Genomic DNA, 14,048 nt, shown 5'->3' with positions numbered 1-14,048 from the left:
AGTCTAGATTGTCTGATTTCAGATTCAGTAGGTTTTTCCGGACACCACTCATCTTTGTCTCAACCTTCCCGAATAAGCTCTTCCGAGCGTGGCTTCAGTCCTTTGTTTTTAAAGCCTATACAAACCCAGTTTCAATGTAGGCAAATGGCAAAACACAGTCTTTTTTCAGTCCTTCACTTTTTCCCTTGTGTCACTGCCCTGCTCTGATAAAATAAATCCTGGAGAAGGAACAGTATTGTGGATGAGTTTTTCAAATTCAACAAAAATTTACTGTAAAGTTTAAAACGAAATTCCTATTCTATCAGACTCCAACTGCGTTGTTTTTAAAATAGCTTGTATTACTCTCTTTTGGTTCACTCAGTTGGACGCAGTTGTTTAAAAGGGACTTCATACTTGGCATATGTGATTGCAAACTACAACAGCTCTGGAAGGACAAGTACAGGGGCTCACTACTAAGTTAGAGACGGTGTTATCTGAAGGCAGGTGCAACGTGCGAGGAGAACTTGACCTCCCCCAGCTAGGTTTTCAGCTGGGATTCTTTAACAAAAAGATTAGCAAGAGGTAAACAGGCAAGTTTACTAACACGCATACCTCATGTACACGTGGAGATACCCAGGGGAAATGAGCAGCCCTCGAAGAGATAAGTGGGGATTTCAGGGAGGGGGTGCAGGCCTCTGAGAGAAGAGTCAGTGATTCTCAGGAAAGACAAATGGGCCCTGAGAAGAAGAGGTGTGATAGTTTGTGCCAGAGTTTGTCTGGAGGGACTTAGGACAGTTGAGTTCCTTCTGCAGCATTTATCTTTAGGGGAGGCAAAGAGAAGGGGAGTTCAGAGAAAGCCTCTCCCTGCGTTTGCTGATTTCAGGTGCCCACAGCTCCCAGTCATCACTGTACCAAAGTGGCACATCTGGGGGTGGCGCGACCCAAACTCCTACAGCCACATATCAGGGCGCCCTGCTCCACTTCCCTTTGGAGCTCAGGCTTGTGCGCCATGATAGCCCTAGGGCTGCTGCCCAGCACAGGATCTCGCAGATGCTCAGGAAACAGTCATTACATTCAGTGACTGGACGGATGGATGGACGGACGGACAGATGGGAGAAATGAGAGGAAGAATGTTAGCTCCTTCATTTGTTGTACAAGTAGAATATGAATCTGTGATTTAGCTTCTCTTATTTTGTAAACTGCATATTATTTGTATTTGTAAGTGTGCTTTACAGCTTCCCGTGGGTTCAAATGTGTCGTCGAGCTGTAATAACATAGGATTGTTGCTCTGGTCCCTCCAAGTAAATACCTTCCACATCAGGCTGTTTTGCAAACTGGGCTGTGCTGATCTTCCTAGCTACTCACAGCTGCTACACAGGAATATAAAGATTAACTGACTTTGCTGTTTGCAGGGATTATCTGCACCCATTATGTCCTCTGGTTTTCAAAACAATGGCCTTTTAAAACAAAACCATGTGTTAGAGCCCTGCCGCTGCTGCCTGACTCACACACTTCAAAGCTTGGTCCACCCCCCAGTCACCGTGTGCTCTGGGCAAGTGTCGTAACCTTGCCAACGATCAGTTTTCTCATCTGTGAAGCAGGGATGATAACTGTACCCTTATAAAAAGACGATCATAGAAATTAAATGAGGTAATGCAGGTGGAGGTCTTGGTACAGGGCCTGGTCCCAGAAAGCCTTCCACCGTGCACTGTCCTCTTAGAGAGAACAATGGTAACACCTGCTTGTCATTACACACCCACCCTTCTGTACTTTAATTTCCTGCAGGGTAAGGACCGTGTTCTCCCCTCCTAACACAGGGCCTGTCGTGGGTTAGGTACTCAACAAATATTGGCATGAGTGATGTAGGCAGATAATTTATTTTTTAATCAGAAAGTTCTTTTCCAAATGACTACACTTAAGCTCAGAGAGGTTACCCCCAACTGGTTTTGAATAGCTGTTCTAAATCAGTCACTTAGATTATATCATTTAGTCTACAGGCCACTTTATGAAAGGCTTCCAGGGGTGTCCCAGGATCAGAGTCCGCACCTTTGAGTCTCGAACCTGGAACCGTTGCCAGACCGCTGTCCTGTCTCTCTTACAAAATAGACAAGAATTCTTCCTGGGTCAGTTGCAAATGTATAATCATTATCATGGGATAATCAGTTTATGAGTTAGAAAAGGAATTGATTATCTAAGTTTTATTAACTTGTTAGATTGCAAAGAAAACTGTACATGAAATGTTACACTCTTTGCAGTAGCCTAGGTGTTTGAGTTCTAGAGAGAAAAAGGCAACAGGTAACTGAATGTGAATATGATAAAATGAACAAATAAGAAAAGAAGAGTGTGAACAGATAAAAAAGGGTAGGGTAAGTGAGTACTTTACAAGTGAAAGCAGATGTATGAAATTACAAGCTGTCAGATCAGCGACGGAAATGAAGATGATAAAGTGTTTCCTCACATAGATTATAATTATTCATTTTGCCCGGTCCTGTCTCCTTCTCCGTAATGTACAGGGGAGGGGCGGGCGGGTGGGGAAGCTGCAGCAAGAGTGATGTTTCCAGCAGCAGCAGAAGAAAAGTCGAAGAACAGGGTATTTTTTGATAACAGACAGTTGTTTATTTTATGATTTGTGTTGTTTCTGGTGGACCCCACTTGTTTTCCTGTGGAACATCTTTCAACTAACTGTGGGAATTAATGAAAAGGATTCAGTCGCAACAGCAGGAAGTTGTAACTGTAAAGTTTCTTCCCAGTTGTGCCACCGCCCAGGCAGTCAGCCTGGCTTACAAACCGGCGACGCTGATGGGCGGGACTGTGACAGCAGTGGCAGACGGATTGCCAAGAAATGAAGTAGTTCACACAGCCCTGCCTGGAAAGATGTGTTTAATAATTGCAGCCATAATTAGGTTGATTTGGGGGGGAAAATTAAGTGGCAGTCTAAGGAACACAGTTCGGCTCATCTATGAAGAGGTTGACACTTTTCCTCCCAGAAATGCTGCATAAATATTCTCCCTGAATTTCTGGTTACCTTTAAGAAAAGAAATAATTGGAAGAAATTATATTCTCTGTAATTTTGAGTTAGGAAATGTTTGCATATACAAAAAAATAAATGTAACATATAAGTTGTGAAGCGTAATAACCAGGGTAAATATTATTTTACAAGAATTTTAAGCTGGTTCTTTCCCATTCATAAGATTTTTGTTACTAATTTCCAAGTAGCAAAACCAGAGACATTTAAATACAGCCATATAAATGGCAATAAATATGCATGCTTCTAAGAGTTTATTTATATTGCAAACACACACACATATCTCTATTCGAGGCACTTCCTTCCAGCACCCCCTGAGGACCAGTGCTAGTGCATTAGATTGCAGTCAACAGTGCAGTGCGCTGCTTCAAAGACCATTTGGTAACGATCCTTTCCCCTCATTTCCTTTTATCTAATCAGTTGAGTTATTGGTTTGCTTTCTTTAAATCTAAGTTGTTACTTTGTTTCTCTTAGTAATGCAGATATCTTAAACAGTATTGCTTCTCAGTTATGCTTTTCCCCCCCTGATTCAGTGATCTCGAGTAACTACCAGACCTGTCTCGGCCTTCTGATGCACTATCCACTAATTGGAGATGTCCACTCACTGATTCTTAAAGCTCTGTTCCTTCGAGACCCAAAGGTAAGCTTTGCAAGTGGGCTGATGTGCACAGTTTTAAGTTGGGTGAAAAATTGGTTTCTCAATACGACTCCAAGAATTCCTAATGTAGAACTTGTCTAGTGGCAGATGAATTGCCTAGTGAAAGAATTTGCCTAGAGCTGCAGGCCAAAACTTACATGCCTCTTGGGCAGATCAGCCAATCAGCAGGCAAATGAAGTGGACGTTGCCATGAGAAACTGAGGTGTGCATCTCTTGTCCCTTGGAGGGTCGTTCTGCCCCCCTGTCTTCCTCATGACTGCTGCTCCCTGGACCCACACTGCGTGATCACTGGTACCCCTCACAGAGGCAATCCAGGTGGAGCCTCAGGGGCGACGTGAAGACCAAGACATGAGAGCTATAAAAAGGACCAGTTTTCTAAAAGCTTATGATACAATGAAATACTAAATATTTCAGTTATTTAGTAATTGAGATATATCACATATTTCTCATTTTGTGGGTGAAGAGTTAACCTAATAAAGATTTAAGCAGACTTTAATGCTGATTTCTCTATTTGAACGTAAAGTCACCAAAATTTTCTTTACACTCCAGAGGAAAAGTGTGCTCTTTTACAACTAATGTTATATTTCTTGAAAATAAGAACATTTAATGATCTAAAAAAATCTGTGAATCTTCGATGCTTTTGAGCCAAACAAAAATATTGGATGAAGTATAAGAGAGAAAGCTTCAAACACGAATAGGAGAATGCCAGGCCTCGGGTGGTAATCCCAGCCTTTGGCTCTTTGGCAGAACTCCCAGCAGGCGTGTTGGCAGTTGTCGAACTGCCTTTGAGTCAGTCTGTCTGTGGATTCCACTGCCAAAGTCTGTCTGATCGACTTGGACCTACAAATTCAACGTGCATTTTGATTCTAAAGGATTTCTGTCCTTTCCTCGGTTGTTGACTTCAGCATTTGATTTCAGCAACCTTTTATTTATTCTTTGCTTGATTTAAAATACTTTTTTTTCCCTTGAGCCTATATCCATTTTCTGCAGAAATACACCATTTTAATGTTATTTCTCCTACACAAAATTTCATTAAGTATCAGAAATATAATCCATTATTTCTCCGATACGTAAGGTAGCACTTTTTTTCTGGTAAGGCTTAGGAGTCAGACAAATCTAAAGTTCCATTTTTTAATGTATATTTAGGGTGTATAAGTATCTATTTTTAACATGAAATGACCAAGATAATGACATATCTATAAAAGGAATAAAGAATGAAGTTGCTGGTCAGTGAGGTATCTGAGTTTTGGTCTACAAACTTATGGTAAATTCTGTCAGCTCAGCATTAGGAATTAATTAGAGTAATTAGAGTTGGGGGGAAATTGCTGAAATAACTATTCTAATTCTCTGCTTGTGTGATTTGTTTGGTTTAATTGAAAGGAGGAAAGAGTATTTTATTTTAATCTTATCGATGCTGGTAGCTTTTCCCTGGCTAAACAGGGTTGATCTACCTATGAATCATCTGTCTCACTGTTGCAGAATTCTGTGTACTAAATCCATCAGTGTTCTTAGTGGAATCTGTGATTTTAATTCAGTGCTTTTAATCTCAGTAAGATTGTATATATAATACAGAGTATAAGGAAGCCAATTCTGCAGGCATTAAAAATATATATTCTCTAAAGTTTAAGAGAAAAACACAGTAGTACAAATATCTAAAAGAACAGTGTACCCACTTTTACGTTCAGGGTCTTACCAAGTAAAAACATAATAGAGATATTGGCCAAAAGGTACAGCCTTAAACTGATACTGCTGAGACATAAGAAATTGGGTGGAAGGAGGGAGTCGTGTTTAAGAAGCTCCTGAGAACGAGTGCATGTAGTGAAGACGTCTGTCAGGAAAATGACAGAAAGCTATAGAGTGCTAGGGGGTTTCAGGTGGGTGACCCCGTGAGGGGATAGTCTTAGCCAGATGTATGTGATGGCTGATCCAGTGACATCATGTAGTAAATGTCACTCGGCACGTATGCTAACTGTAGGTTTATCACTGTGTCTTGCAAGGAGCCAGAGTTAGGAATCAGGACATCGGGTCACATCTTGACTCTCCTACCAAACATCCTGGTGATTTAGGGAAATTCATGCTTCCCAAGTCTTGCTCTTTTCTTTGGTGGTTGAATTAAACTGTCTCTAATAACCTGCCCAACCAGAGCAACGTTTGCTCGTTAAGAGCAGACTTTCTAATGATCTAATAAGATCCAATCCAGTGCTACAAAGGTACATATGAAAAAGTGAAAATCCACAAGTTGACAGAGCTTTCAGTGTAGATAAAGTGCTACAGGGGGCCATGTACACCGAGGGGAGAGAAGAGAGGGGAAGGTGGAGCTGGTACCCCACCCACATCCTCTGAAAATCCAGACACTACAGTGCGCTCAGTGTTTTCTGTGTACTGACAATGGTGAAACATCGAAATCGGGGTGAGTCTAGAAACACACAGGTCTCTATGAAGCACATGAGTAGATGAGGTCTGAGGCAGGAAGGTGCACTCTCCCGTGTGGCCCAGCCTCGCGTGGCTGTTGTGTTGAGCGCTGCTGACAGACTCAGTCACATGAAAATGGATGGGGGGCTCTGAGCCTCCAGAAGGTCATTGTCAGCCTTCAGAGAAGCGCGGGGTCCTGCCGCCCCCCCCCCCAAACCCGGCACCGGCAGGGGGAGCTCGGATGAGGACACACTGAGCAGCACTGGAGACGCGGAGCTGTTAGTTGTTTTATCTCAGGTGTCAGCTTCACTGTGAGCACATCCCTCATTGGAACAGACCGAGTCGTGGGCCTGTAAACTGTAAGCACAGATCACACGCCTTCACCATTTCCCAGGGCTCTGACATGCTTAGTCTGGTCCCCACAGCAAGCTATGCGACAGACGCACGGCTTCTCTCTCCTCCTGCCTTTTCAGTGCAGAGGGTAGGGTTACGTGGCTTTCCCAAGGCCGAAAATCTCCACGCTTCCAAAATAGCTGGAGTGGTTCCCTGACCCTCATTTCTACTCACCTCTCCTGTGGTTGCCAGCGTCTGTTCCGCCTTCTTCAGGAAGCCACTCCCAGGCTCCCCAGACACGCACAGCTTCCCTGAGTCCTCACCGCACCTTGTATTTTTGCTGTATGTTTATATCTTTTATGAGTTATTCCTCCTCGTGACCCTGCTCACCTTTTAGCATTTAGCTTTGTATCCCGCAGTGATTGGTATTGAGAAAACAGTAGAATTGAATTCTGATTCAAATGCTAAGCCTCTTCCAGCCCTGACTCTGAGCTAGGTGGACCTCACTCACCTCATGGATTTCTAGAACCCATACCTACGCTCCATAGAAACCATCGCCAGTGGTCTGTTTGTCAGCTGCCATTTTTATCAAGATGGTGAATTAACCCCACAAATTGAACTAAAAGGGCATTTAGTTCCTTAACTTGCTATCTGTCAGAATTACTTGAAAACCTGTTACCACTGTCAGATATTATGGAACAGAGAAGACACAATAAAGAATCTAGTCAGTGTCTTCACTTAGATGGCCAGAATTCCAGAACTGCAAAGAACCTGGAGAGTCTAATTCAGCTTCTCCTTCTGTATATGAACAAATTGAAGGTCAGAGTGAAGTCAGGAGACAGACTCAAGGTCACACAGCTCGTCGGTGGCTGAACTAGCAGCTTAACCCAAGTCTTCCAGCCAGCTTTCCATTTGACAAGGGCTGTAGCTTCATCAGTTTTAAAAATAGTGGAATCCTAGTTACTGATACTTCTCATACAAATTCTTTTTTTTTTCTTTTGGAGCAAACTTTTGCACCTGTAATAAATCAAACTGCCATGTACTTAAATGACCCAGGAACTACTTGAAATGTTAAATACATGCTATATGAAGAAACCGACGTCAGATGACTAGCATCCTGTGTCCCGTTCACCTTATGATACGGTTTCTGAGCTTAGCTCTTCAGGCCACAGTCCTGATTCTTGTTTTTTTTATCTTTCATCATGTTAGAATCACTGAGCAGATTTCCAAAAACAATCTGTTAAATGGAGCAGAGGGATAGAGGGAGGACAGTCTGAAAAATATGAAGTGATTAAAAAACATGGTTCTAACTAGTTGTTCAAATTCAAAAAAAAAAATTTTAAAACCCAATTAGAAGCAAAAGTCATAGAAAATGTGAACATATTGTGTTCCTTAAATAACCAGATGTTTTCTCCTTCCTGAAGGCAGTAAGGGCTAGGAATAAAAGGTTTAAAAGTATTGTTTTAAGTCAACTGTGAGTTTTGCAAATCTGTTTTTACCCTTTAGCAAATAAAATTCTAATATGGAAGCATAAGCAAAGTAATTTTCATTTTTCGGTGCTCTCTTGTTTGTGTTGTATGTTGAAGTGTTAACCTCATCACAAAGACTTATTACAAATGAAATACAGTACATGGATTAACATTTTAGATTATTCAGTAGGAATTTGACAGCTACCATTTGTTTTGAAGACTAGAATATTCCCAAAAATTATTTCTGGTAAGTCCGCAAGCATCCCTTTTAGCAAGTGACTGTTATTGTTTATGGGAGAAAATTACTAGAAATAAGACCATTTAATTTTACAGTCATTCTTGTACACAGAAACATGCTGTAAAAATATAGTGTACAGTGTTCTTGGCCAATTCTGATTTGGCTTTTGTTTGGAGTTATATTAAATTTTGCTTTTTTAAGTGATAAAAAGCCTGAATATTCGCATTTCGGATTTTACGCAGGTAATAGATTTTTACTCTTTAATTTCAAGAAAAAAAGCCCACTGTACCTGCAACTTTTTTTAATGGCAGATGGCTTTAGTAAAATATTATCTATCAGAATAAAAAAGTGGTGAGTGGGTTCAAGCCAAGCGATGGTGTTTGGAGATGCTGCATTCAGGGAACATCTTCTTCTCTGAGCAGTAAGTAAGGGACCTAAAACAGCACACACGTCTTTGAGGAGGACGCACAGGGCCGTTGCTTACTTTCCATGAGGCTTCCATCCGAGGTTCTGTTCAGATTTTCTAGGATGTTTCTTGTCTGATTTTCTTTTACAGAAAGAATGTGTTACTTCTATCTTCTGCATCCCCCTTTTTTTAACCCAAAACCTGGAACATTTCTCTAAAAACTGCCATTCTTGGAGAATCATTTTTTTGTGTATGTTTTCTCTGTTTTTTTCTTTGTATCTGAGCTTCGTGACTAGGTATCATTTTTATCACTAGATTACAACCAACTGGATGTTTGTTATAGTTACAGGTATTGGGGATTAATCGGCTGTATCTTCACACTCAGTCAGAAATACAGACTTTTTGACATAGGCTAGTATTTAAAAAACCTGAAGTTTTACTTCTGAGTACATGGTGGCTTTCAAAAATCTGTAAAAGAGTAATCTAAAAATTTTTATTAAGCCTGTATTAGAAATGTGTTATTTATTATGTTTGAACATTTCATAGAGTAGAACTGTGTGTTTCTCAAACAAAGGACTCCAAGGTAGAAAAGAGCTCGGACTGTTCATGGGACCAGAAGCCCGGCAGACGGGGGGGCCCCACCCGAGATGGACAGGCAGGCCAGGGAAAACTTGTTAAGATCACATTTTGAAACTCTGTAAAGATTGCCGGATTCGTGGTAATTCTTCCTGGTGATTAAGGCACCCTCTTATTATAAAATACTCTTGCTGTCAGCCAGAAGTTACAAACACTCTTCCCACACAGTTTCCCCACCTGCTAGAGCACATTCATTCTGACCGCTGGGCTGTCGCGTGGGTCTGGCCAGTAGGTTTTGTTTGATGTACAAGGACTGAGGCCAGGACTCTGACCTCTTCTAATCATACATATTTTGCGTTTATCTTTTAGAAAACAGTCTTGGCTGCCTTCTGTGCACCACCCGCCTCAGGCAGCTTTGCTTTCTTTTATGTCAGCATCACACTCACTACGTAGTGTTGCGGGAACTAAACCCATCTTTCTCATCTACCAGACCAGAGCCCTGCTCGGTCAGGGACTAGAGCCATCCATTGTGTGGCAGCCCCGCAAGGGGAGCTCAGGATGCAGGTTTCACTCACATCACTGCCTGCTGTGTCTATGGGGCAAGTCACTGCTTTCCTTGAACTGTTGCATGAAGAGGCTGCATCACATAATCTCAAATCTTCTGAATCTGTGTTAGCAATTCAGTTCAATTCAGCAGATAGATTTTATTCCTACTTACAGTGTGCAGCGAACGAGAGCTGGTCCATGTGATGGGCCACAGTCCCTTATAGACGTGAACAGCTAGTTGTTATGGAAGATACGGTGAGTGACAGGTGGCAGCAAGAACAGCTGATTCGGGCTGAGACAGTCAGAAAGGCTTCCAGTGGGAAGAGGCATTCTAACTGGGCTTTGAAGAATTTTCTTGGGATGTTATTCCATCTTAAGAAAACAGCATAAGCAAAGCTCCTGAGAATTGCTGAGGCAGGTGTCCGGGCTGGGCCTGGCAGGGCTACATCCAGAGTCACTCAGGGACCCCTGAGGTTCCCCCTTCAACACCTCAGGTATGAACAGACACTGGTTTTTCAAATTCCCTCAAATGTGCACACAGTCTTGTTTGATAGTATTTTATTTGGCATTCGTTTCTATAATGTTTCTACTTGTGTGTTATTATTTAACATAAATAAATGCTTTGTGTTTAAGTGAAAAGTCAGTGTGAAAAAGATTCTGTCCCCATGATTTTTGCAAGATTCATTGGCTAAGATAGTGGCTTGTGGTAACAGCATCTGCTCAGAATAAACATGTCTTTGTTTAGATCTTTAAAGCCACTCTTGAGAAGTCGAGTGATTTTTATTTGGGGGGCCAAAGAGAGCTGTGAAACTCTGCAGCAAAGAGAGCTCTGCATGTTTTAGAGGGAAGAGTTTCTTTCCTGAAAAACAACCAATCAGAGTGATTAATTCTGCCTCAAGTAACTAAAGAAGAGACTAGAATCTGTGGTTAACTCTGTTCTCACTAAAAATAAACAAAAAAATCTGCAGACCAACTCTTTGCTTTTTATTTGGTATTTTACAAGTAAGGCGAAAATCTAGGCTTTTAGGGAGAAATATTTATTTTAAAGAGACTACTTATGCTTTCAAAGCCGTTAATCCTTTGCATGTGTGTTTAGAAAGGCACTGTGAGGCCCCGACTGTAAACATATAGAAGTCTCACTACACGGCCCAGAGAGACGTTTGTGCTGTGTCCGAGGCCAGGGCGTGGGGAGCCTGCCCTGCTTCACCTCTGACTTGCTATTTTACCATCAGAGAGAACATTGAACGTTTTGCTGCCTTGGTCATGACTTGTTCATGACTTGCTTTTTTTTTAAAAGGGGCAGGTGACTGGTAAGGCCGTAGTTAGCCTGTAATCCCTAAAGGTCATTTCCAGTTCTGAGTGCTGAGAACTAGCTAATCACTTAATTTTCCTTCTTACACACGAAGTAGCTTGTTCAAGAAGAAAAGGCACCACTTTGAGTTGTTTCTGTGTCATCTTAATGTGACAATCCGAAGACATTGAAAGTTGTAAGTCACAAAGTAGGACAAAAAGATTATAAGCTTAAAAGTGACAAAATAGGGGAAGAAAGCATAATTCTTTTTAATCTAAGTAACTATGGCCACAGTAAATATTTTATTTGCCCCCCAAGTATATTAGCTCAGCAAATATATTATTGCTCATTTAAAATATTAAATATATTGATTTTATAGGAATAAAAATCAATACATTCAAGTAGTTAACTGCATAACTATAATCAATTAACTTTGTTTTATTTAAATACTTTGGACAGGAAGTCCAAAACAAAGCCACAAAATATTTTATCATGAGGAATTTTTAAGTATATTTCATCCAATTCAAGCACTTTTATGGTTACCATTTTGGGTATTACCCAAAGTTGGGTTTCCATACTGCAAGGTGGCGGCTGGGCCACCCACGTGGACCCACAGCCGCCCCCGCACACAGCAGGCTGGCCCCTTCCCGGCCCCCAGTGCCCAGGCAGAGGCTGGGGTCGCTCTGCGCAGGGGGTCCTGCCCTAGCACCTGCTGTGTGAGTAAGGTTCTCATGTGCCACGAGTGACATTGTCCAAGTGTCTTCATATGATCGGGAATGGTTCTTTATTTACCTGATAGTTTTTCCTGGTTTTGAAGAGGAGCTTTGTTTCATTTCTCCACATTGTTTCTTTCTCCAAAATGCTGTTTTTATTCATTTGGCCCACATTTCCTGAGCTCCTGCTGTGTACCAGTAACATCTAAAATTTCCTGGAAGGCTTGGTTGAGACACATACAGAGGGATGAACTGGATTCGTGTTGAGTGAAAGGGACACCCGGTTGGCTGGTTCCTTCCCCCCTTTAACTCTTCACTCGGGTGCCACGTGCTCTCAGCGAGGCCTGTCCCCGTCCCCCGGAAGGCTGCCCCGTCCCCACCACCTCCTCCCCCAGCACTCCTGGTACCATAGCAGTTATCATCTCTGTTACAGTAAATAATTTGCTCATCTTATTTTTTTTTATTTTCTGTCTTCCTCTGACAGTATATCAACACCATGAAGGCAGTGCTTTTCATCTGTATTATATTCTGTTACCCGAATACCTACAGTAATGGATGAATGCATGCATGAATGGATGAATGCATGAATGGTGACTGAGGAGAAATCACGCTGCTGGTTCCACTTAAGTTCAGCACGTTGCCTCCTGTGCCAGATCCTGGGGTGAATCAGGGAGACACGTTCCCCATGCACAGCGCCTGCCGTCTGACGTGGTGGCTCCTAACTGGTGTGCTAACCAGGCACACCGGGGAGCTTGTCACAATGCAGACTGTAGACACTGCAGCGTGGACGGCTGTGCCACGGGGCCCGGAAGTCTGTATCCATAACTCTTCTGGAACCGGCCGGCCATGGACAGCACTTTAAGAAGTAGACTCTAGATTGAGAAAAAAGTTGCTACACAAACTGAAAGCCAAACACCTAAAAACAGAAGCCCAGCTCTTAACTGGTGGTTTCCAAAATGGCAGGTGCGTATACCAGTGCCTGCACAGTGATAGTCAGTGGAGATCGGGAAGAAAATCATGAAGCTTCTGTTCATTTGCATTTTTCAGCAAAAAAGAGAAAAACTGACTTGTACCTTTTGATGTACAGATCAACACCGGTACCTTCACATGGCCCACATGTCACCCAGTCACTCATCACCTATGCGGTCTCCTAAGGGAAGAAGGGGCTCCTCCCGCAAAGGCACTGACGGGGACTCCTCCCCCTTCCCTTTGCCTCTGCCGCCTTGTGCCTTACTGGCATCTCCATATGCCCAGTTCAGTGGATGTTAAATTATCGTAAACATAACATCTTACATTATCTTAAATGATGGCCTAGTTACAGTATTAAAAAGATGTCAGGGGCCGTGAACCTCTGTTGTAGGTTCACTAGCTATCTTCTGCTAAAGAGTTGCCAAATTTAACTTCTTTTGAGAAAAAATAGACTTCAAATCTGCTTACCTGTAATGACACACAGCCTTCAGTGTTAAGGTACTATGCAAATATTTTTGAATAAGCAATTTGTCTCTTCAAGATAATGATGACATTTTAATAATGAGTGAAAATAAGAGCTTTTTCAAAAAATTCATGCTATGGAAAGAACATTTTTGAACTGGAATATTTGGAAATGTTTCATCTATTTGCAATGTTCTTGCCAAAGACAATCTGAGTGCATCACTCATTTACAACTCTCACAGCACACCAAAAGACTGTGGAAACTGAACTTTCTAACTTGGTTACTCATCTTCCAAATGAAGAGATAAAGTCAGGTTTGAATCCATTTTTTAAAGTATGGAACTGTAAGATCCTCCAATTAAATTTTAAGAAGCGCTGGATGACGGTTAGTTTTATGTGTCACCCTGACCGGGCTAAGGGAGGCCCAGGCAGCTGGTAAAACGTTGTCTCTGGGTGTGTCTGTGAGGGTGTTTCCGAAAGTGGTTGGCACTTGAATCAGTAAAGATCTAAAAAGATCTGCCCATGTGGGCAGGCGTCATCCAATCCCTTGAGGGCCGCCATCGCCTCCCTTCCTCCCCTGGGCCCCCCTCCCTCCCCCTGTGCCTGCTCCCAGTTCTCAGACCTTGGCGCTTGGTCTGAATCATACCACTGGCTTTCATTTCAGGGTGTCTCACCTCCACAGTCACGTGGGCCAGTGATAAATCTCCTCTTACTTGGCCATGTCCATCCTGGTGGTTCTGTTCCTCTGTGGTACCCTGACTAATACAAGCTGATTAACATTAAGGAAGACAGAAATTTTACTAACCAAATTTTAACAAAAACCTTGGCATAATAGATGGATTCCAAAGTGAATACCGTACTTTAGCAAGGGCAGCCAAAAACGGCCTTCTTCCGCTCAGACCTGTATCTCTTGTGAGGTAGCTTTTTCTGGAGGGTCGTTCACCAAAACTGACTATCACAAAGTATTTTAA

At 42.2% G+C, this 14,048-nt stretch overlaps 1 protein-coding gene across 7 annotated transcripts in view; it reads left to right on the top strand.

Moving 5' to 3' along the window:
- The window catches only part of TBC1D5 (TBC1 domain family member 5), a 498,316-nt gene that overhangs the window by 377,467 nt on the left and 106,801 nt on the right, over positions 1-14,048 (top strand). For all 7 annotated transcript variants that reach the window (XM_064490964.1, XM_064490965.1, XM_031470042.2 and 4 more), the window contains one exon: positions 3,538-3,644. In XM_064490964.1, coding sequence (XP_064347034.1) covers positions 3,538-3,644 — 107 coding nt within the window. The remainder of the gene's footprint in view (positions 1-3,537; positions 3,645-14,048) is intronic.

This window comes from Camelus dromedarius, chromosome 2 (assembly GCF_036321535.1).
Source record: "Camelus dromedarius isolate mCamDro1 chromosome 2, mCamDro1.pat, whole genome shotgun sequence".
Taxonomy (NCBI): domain Eukaryota; kingdom Metazoa; phylum Chordata; class Mammalia; order Artiodactyla; family Camelidae; genus Camelus; species Camelus dromedarius.
Note: the sequence above shows the minus strand (reverse complement) of the source record. Positions and strands in the feature narration are given on the sequence as shown.